The sequence below is a fragment of the Perissodus microlepis genome, chromosome 6 (assembly GCF_051167445.1).
Source record: "Perissodus microlepis isolate ML-2025 ecotype Zambia chromosome 6, ASM5116744v1, whole genome shotgun sequence".
NCBI lineage: Eukaryota > Metazoa > Chordata > Actinopteri > Cichliformes > Cichlidae > Perissodus > Perissodus microlepis.
Window position 1 is genome coordinate 17,308,067 of NC_140466.1, and position 7,581 is coordinate 17,315,647.

The 7,581-nt window shown below is 40.1% G+C and overlaps 1 protein-coding gene across 1 annotated transcript; it reads left to right on the plus strand.

The window, feature by feature from the left end:
* Positions 1-602: 602 nt before the first annotated feature.
* erp27 (endoplasmic reticulum protein 27) lies at positions 603-6,965 on the plus strand. The gene is made up of 7 exons (XM_084929987.1): positions 603-797; positions 2,784-2,869; positions 3,759-3,896; positions 3,981-4,097; positions 4,328-4,453; positions 5,645-5,842; positions 6,855-6,965. Exons 1-7 carry the CDS (start codon positions 740-742, stop codon positions 6,894-6,896), a joined length of 765 nt encoding a protein of 254 aa, XP_084786113.1. The 5' UTR covers positions 603-739; the 3' UTR covers positions 6,897-6,965.
* The last annotated feature ends 616 nt before the right edge of the window (positions 6,966-7,581 follow it).

A 7,581-nucleotide genomic window follows, 5' to 3' on the forward strand; every position in this document is an offset into this window, starting at 1 on the left:
TTTTTAAAGTAACTTAAAAAAAAAGAGTTAAAATTAGAAAAGAAAATTTGTTCTTCTTTATATTAATGGTTCACAAAATGCCTGATTTCAGTGTTTTTCAAATACCCCAAAAACTGTCATCTTCATGATTCATTAACAAGTAGGAGTTGTGTCCCTCCTGTGGCGATTCATCCAAACTGCAGCCGGTTCTCTGAACCTCTCCTGCTCACACAGGCCTGCATACACACTATTTGCAGCCTCCCTGGTTAAATTATAAGCACTAACCAAACTGTTATATTTTCATACACACAGCAGGTGTAGGTGATACTTACATGTGAAGTGTGGAGTGGTCAAAGGCTGCTGCTAAACACAGGTCAAGACACAAGAAAGGGTGATGTGGGTGATGTAGCACAAACGTCTCTCTCTCTCTCTCTCTCTCTCTCACACACACACACACACACACACACACACACACACACACACACACACACACACACACACCTTTCACTGAATGACACGTAACTCAAAAGCCACCCGCCAAACTTATCAGGAGCACCTGGCTGATTCCCATAAAACCTCCAATCACAACCCAGAGAAGTTACAGTGGCCACACTGGGCTGCCATGTGGCGACCATCAGAGACAGAGCAGAGGTGACAAAGCTCTTTTTAAAGAGTCAAACAGCTACAGGTTCTCCTACACTTTCCTTGGTTCGCTCCTTGATCACCTACCTCACCCGTGTGAGTTGAATCACCCAAAAACATGCCGGGCGCCCTGTTTCTCTGCCTCCTAGTGTCTTCTGTAATCGCTGCAGAAAAAGGTAAACTCTTTAAGAATTCTCTTGACTCTCTGTAGTTCTCGTCACTGCTCTAAATGTCAGATATTGTAATGGGAATGTCTTCCTCTAAGTTCATAACAGTGTTGCAGATTTACTGATATCCTGTACACGTTTGAGCTACTCTTTCACAACTGTGCTCCAGACTAGAAGACCTGTATGTTTTATGGATGGTTTACCCATTTAAAGAAAAAAATAAATAAATTCCCGTTTCCTAAAAAAACTTTCCAGCTCATTTTGGTGATTTCCTGACTTCCCAGTGACGGGGTTCTCGCTTGTGAGAGAGAAAGGCTTCTACAGGGTGAAAGTAGTTAAAACTGGGACTTTTTCACAAAATGTTAAGAAAGAATCATAACAATTACAGATACTCATGTATTTATCCTTGTATCCTTGTAAGTGTATCATATTTTAACAGTTTGGGTTACTTTTTTGAGACTTTAGCATCATCACTGTGATTTCCCCTGGAAAAAAAAGTAAAACTGGCACGATACATTTTTAAGCATTACATTGAAAAAAAAAAGTCAGATGTAGCAAATATGAGAAAAATTAAAACTCTTATATACAAAGTACTATTTCATTTCATTTATTTCATCAGAAGGTTCAATAACCTCTACATTTAAAAAAAAACAAAACTTGACTTTTCTTGAATTATTTGATGATTTGGGGTTTAAAGGGTTAAAAAATATGCTATGTCACTTCTCTAATTCTTTTGTGTCAGATGCCATCTTCTGGGTTAAACAGACCCTAAAAATAGCCCATCACTGAAAAGATCAGATAAAACTGTACAAAGTGTTGTTTCTTTGCATTTTAGTAACACATAAAATTGCATTTCATTGTAAACAAATAGGTCACATTCTATAGCAGTTAATAAATCCACAAAGATTCATTGAATAGGTTAAACTTCAAATACAAAAATACTTTACAAAGTCTTTAGTAGAAGTAAAAGCATTATGATGAAGACTCAATTTATTATGTTTTTTTTTTTAACTCTCTGAGACTCAATTACTAAAATTCCTTATGCCTCCTAAAATCTAGCACAAAGCAAAATCAGTTTCCATCGACAAGACTCCTTTTTGGTGCCTTGTTTTTTTCTTATAATCCTCACGCAGACGCAGATTTATTGTTTCCAATTTGGAATATTGGTGGACTACCAATAAGAAGGAAAGTCCAGGACTTTCATTCTATACATTTTGATATCAGCCATTTATATTATTATGTATTAGCTGTGCTAGCAGCATGCCTTCAAGACTAGCAGTCGTGGTAGTGCAGTCAGCAGGTTTAAGGTGAACCACTATGGCCTTCGACAGTCCTACTAGAGATGACACAAGCCTGTAAGGCACATGTGTCGAACTCCAGGCCTCGAGGGCCGGTGTCCTGCAGGTTTTAGATGTGTCCTTGATCCAACACAGCTGATTTAAATGGCTAAATGACCTCCTCAACATGTCTTGAAGTTCTGCAGAGGCCTGGTAATGAACTAATCATTTTATTCAGGTGTGTTGACCCAGGGTGAGATCTAAAACCTGCAGGACACCAGCCCTCGAGGCCTGGACACCCCTGCTGTAAGGACATTTTTCTTTATAGTATACACGATAAGCACTGACATCCTATATCGGCGGTCTCCAACTCCAGGCCTCGAGGGCCGGTGTCCTGCAGGTTTTAGATCTAACCGTGGGTCAACACACCTGAGTCACATGATTAGTTCGTTACCAGGCCTCTGGAGAACTTCAGGACATGTTGAGGAGGTCATTTAGCTATTTGAATCAGCTGTGTTGGACCAAGGACACATCTAAAACCTGCAGGACACCGGCCCTCGAGGCCTGGAATTGGAGACCCCTGTCCTATATACTGCATGTGTGTGTCACTAAGCGAGTGCAGACTTTGTTTCCTGGTCTTATTGAGACACTGAAAAAAGGAAGTAAAATCTCTCTGCACAGTTGAGTGTTTAGTGTGTCTCCTGTCTTCCTGCCTCAGACAGCGCCCTTCCCAGACTGAATAACACCAAAGATGTTGAAGCCTTCATCGACTCTGCTGAAGTGGTGGTCATCGGATTCCTGGAGGTCAGACAAGAAAATTGCATGTGAATAAAAAAAGGTCTCAATCATAGGCTCAGATAAGTTTGGGGATTTTTTTTTAAAAGCAAAGCCCACAGTAGCTGTTTTGCGGCTTCGTTTATTATGTTAACATGCATGTGGAAACCCAGACACGATGAGACAAATTAGCTGAGAGTGAGACCGTGAGGTCTCCAGAAATACAGCCTTTGTTTGCACCCTGGCCTCGGTGATGCTGCTGTCACGAATACGTTTTGAAAAAGGATCTGCTTCCTGTGGCCACACCTTTGGCAGTGCTGGTGCTGTGAGGACACAGGGTGGCTGGCTGTCCCACGGTGGCGAGCTCTTTGGCCAGACTTTGTGTGCGGGGGAAGATGGCAGACTTGACAGGAAATACATAGGCATCTGAAGATCTGTGGGATTGGCTCCGTTGCTCCTCTCATAAACAAGTGCAGAGATGAGGGGAAGGTTCAAGAGAGGATAGTGGAGGAGAGAGACAGAGAGCACACAAGGATAGTTCATAGCCGGACCATGATGCTGAAGGCAATAAGAGACAAAAATATTGGTGCTGTGACTCACTAAGAGTGAACACATATTACAGGCTGCGAAATGAGAAAACGGACTGCCAGAGCTCATGCAACAGACTCTCAGAAATAGACATGATTCACCTTCCTTTGAGTCAGCCTCATCTGTCTTTTCTCCCTGGCAGCTGCACTTTCCAAATTGTTGAGGGTTTCTAGTGTCCCCCTGGAGACACTGGTGTTCTCGCTCAAATTTTACATAAGATAGGACAAACAGTAACAAACAAATAGTGAGGGGGAGAAAAAGAAGAAAAAAAAAAAGAATTTACATGGTAAGTTATGAGAGGAGGTTGAAACGGTCTCCCTCTTTGTTCCAGGGAGAGGAGAGTTATGGCTATAAAGAACTGGTGGAGGCTGTGAAGCAAGTCAGCTCTGTCCCCGCAGCCATTTGTTCCGTGAAGGAGGTGTGGGCTGAGTACAACCTCTCCTCGGATGCCTTCGCTCTCTTCAGAAAAGTACTGCACATATTTTCAGTAATAAACGATGTACGATGTCTGTTTTCATGAATGCGATGGTGATGCTGTGTGTGATGCTTCCAGGCAGATAACCACCAGGAGAACATTAATCTTGCTGAGGCCAAGGACTTAAAAGCTGACGGTCTTGTAAACTTTATTTCTGTGAACGAGATCCGATACATCACAGAGTACAGCCAAGTGGTAGGTCCCACTCATGTCTTCTTCACAGTCCTCTCCTTCTGTCTAATATTATCTGTTAAGTTAACATTTCAAATACTTTTAATTAATTGAAAAATTAATGAATAAAAAGCAAAGATCCATCACACAAAATCCCCGGAAAAAGGTGGCTTGTTAGAATTTTATTTCTCACATTTTGAACCCCACTCTTTTCTATGTCCTCATCACTCTCTTTTCTCTTCTGTTCCTCTCAGACAGCAGTGGGTCTGTTCAATTCAGAGGTGAAGACACATCTCCTGCTCCTTGCCAACAGGGGGAGCAAAGATTTTGTTGAGCTCAAGGAGCGACTGGGAGCCCTGGCACCCGAGTACACAGGCAAAGTGAGAATATTCCTTAGTGTAATTCAGGTGTAAAAGAACAGCTTTGAATAAATCTGAGTGTTATATGCATCGATCAGCTTCACACTGGAGTGTGGAAATAGAAAGGGCTCATGAGAATACAATAAGGTTTGGCTTTTTTTGCTTCAGTACATCATCATAGTGGATTGAAAATCAAACAATCCATAAGTGACTGAAGTGCAGACTTTCCGCTTTAATTAAAGAGGTTTAACAAAAAAAAGTATTGACTGTTTAGGAATTACTTTCATTTTTAGACAGTCCTTAATTCTCGCTTTAATTTCAAGGTAACTGGGTAAGCATAAGAGCATAACACGTTATCAAGTCAAACATGGCAATGTTATGGCATTATGGCTACTAATGGAGCCGGCTTAGGTGTGCGTTGCTCATGCCAAGTCAGTCACCTGATCTGAATCCAATAGGCATTCCTGTTCAGTTACTGAAGACAGTGAGGTGTCTGCAGCTCATGGCAGGAATAAATATGAATTTATGAGGTTTAAATATCAATTTCCTGCCTTTAGGTGAGAGGCAGGTTACATCTTGGACAGGTCACCAATCTATCGCAGGGCTAACATATAGACAGACAACCATTCACACATGTGGTCAATTCAGAATCCCCTATTAGCCTAATCCCATACAGTGAGAGGAAACCAAAGGAACAGCGAGAACATGCAAACACCACACAGGTGGGAACTTGGAAACTGCTTGTTGTGAGGCCGCAGTGCTAACCAACAACTTTAATATAAAATCGTGTTAATTTGTCCAATTACTAAATCCTAAACAGTAAATGAAATACTTTTGTTAAACCTCTTAAACTAAAGCTCAGAGTCTGCACTTCAGTCACATCTTGATTGTTTGATTTAAAATGCGCTGTGGTGGAACACACACAAAACTGTGTGGCCTGTTTCTATACTAGTTGATCATTAGACTGCAAACCACGTGCACCCTTCATACAGCACTTTATTCTACACCCTTTTATCTATCTCACATCTACACTTACAGACCCTTTTTGAATAAGCAATTAAGCTAACACGCAAGACTTTGGACCAAGTAGAACTTATTCAATCTGGCCAACGAAAGTATAGACAGGGATACAAAATTCTTTAATTACATTCTGCCAAAAATCAAATAACTTGATCTAATCTAATTATGTAAAATGAACTGCCTGTGTTCCAGTTCTTGTTCGTGCTGCTTAATGGAGCGCTGAAGTCCAACTTAAAGCCACTCGAGTACTTTGGCCTCAAGCCGAAGGACCTCCCACGAGTTGGCATTTATGATGGTAACTCTGACACGAAGTGGCTTCTACCGGAAGGAGAAATTTCTACAGAGCGAGTGCGGGAGTTCTGTGAGTCTTTCTTACGAGGAGAACTGAAGGTGAGCAGCTGTTACTAAAGCTTAGTCACTGCTCTTGACCGAACACATCTATGGTTGCGGTGTATACAAATCCAGTTTGAAGATTTTAATTTATTATGGCAAAATGATCATTCTCTTGAACAAACAGAGGTCAGTATCCTCCAGGAAAAATTGCAATTACATTAGGCCACACTAGTAATGTACCATGAGCCATCTTCCATATATGAGCCACACAAAAGACAGGAAACCCCCCCTCTGTGTATACCAGTTTGCTCTGTTACACCCCACAGAGCTCCAGCTGGCTGTGAGTTTCCACATCACTAAACTGTGGCATTAGAAATCTGAATTCAACTGACATCATATTCATTAAATGAATCAGCCCTAAAAAAAAAAAAAGCAATAACAGCAAAACACAAGAAAGCATAATCTGCTTAAAGGTTTAATCATAATAATCTTTTAGAGAGCACAATTGCTGATGAACCTATCGATGAGTTAATGCTTCTTTCTCTACTTCAGATTATAGTTGTTATAGTCTAATCCAAAATAATGTGTCATCAAAAGATGTATTAAGACAGAAAGAAAACCTGGCTTTGCTATTTGCTTGCTTTTTATTTTGCGTTCAGTTTCTGGTGGTTTTTTTTTTAAAGCTCTCAGCTGCAGATATACTTTAAAAGGAAAAGCTTTGACTCTCATCTTCATTTTATAAATGGTTCAATCACATATTTACTTGAATAAAGGAATCCATGTAGCTTATAAATTTGTTGCTTCCCCCAGACGCTGTCTTCTAAAATGCTAAAAGATGAATACATTTATAACGTTCAGGATTAAATTACTTAAAAAAAAAACAAAAAAAAAAACGGATGTGGCCAGCGTAAATGAAAGTGCTCATAATGCATCCGTGTAGCTGCCATGATTGTAGTTTATTCATGAATTGCAAGACTTTACTTTGAACTTTCCTCTGAATAATGCTGAATTGATAAGCTGTCTTCTGTATTTCACTTATTGCACTTTTATTTATTTATTTTTTTTTCAGGGGATGAAAGAGGCTGAAGAAAAGCCCAAAACAGAGCTGTAGGACTCAAGAAGAAAATGAAAATGAGCTTCTTATTTACAAAATAAAATGAGAAAATTTGAATGAAAAAACTAGATTGATGTCTCTTTTCTCATAGGACTTATACCTTTTGAGCAGACAGGGAATTGTTTATATTTATGAGTGTCCATAAGTATATTATGTGTCCTTATTTATTTTCCAGTATTTGTTATGTTTTGCCTGTTTACACGAGTGTGAGTCCGTCTGCAGTCTGGTTAGTTGACCACAAGTCACTGGCCGCAAGTCGCAGTGATCTGGCGGAGTTTGTTAGTCTTGTCCACTAATGTTATTGTCAGAGCCACAACACACCAACCTCAGAGAGACTGACAGAAAGCATGCTGGGAAGATGTGGATGGAAGCACTGTAGTAAGTGGTAGTTTCTCGAATGATTCATTCTGGGGAACAGTGTTCAAATAAAGTGGAAAAACACCATCTGTACAATATAAACTAACATGAAAATCACACACAGCCCTAAAGCGGGGCATCTAATTCAAGATTAACGTAAAGTTTCACTCCAAGACATATCAGGATCTAAAAAACGGAGCATATTTAGCTACAGAGCCTGTAAAAGTTCTATAAAAGAACAACAGATGGGCTGTAGACATCAAGAGTGAAAAAAGTTTGGGCTGGTCCCAAAAATATTCTCTCAAGCAAGAAGGGAATTTCAAGG

Excerpts from the sequence above, each read along its gene's own strand:
- erp27 (XM_084929987.1), top strand. The coding sequence starts at position 740 with ATGCCGGGCGCCCTGTTTCTCTGCCTCCTAGTGTCTTCTGTAATCGCT. Across the intron at positions 4,098-4,327 it reads TCACAGAGTACAGCCAAGTG|ACAGCAGTGGGTCTGTTCAA; the intron begins GTAGGTCCCACT and ends TGTTCCTCTCAG. Across the intron at positions 4,454-5,644 it reads CACCCGAGTACACAGGCAAA|TTCTTGTTCGTGCTGCTTAA; the intron begins GTGAGAATATTC and ends CCTGTGTTCCAG.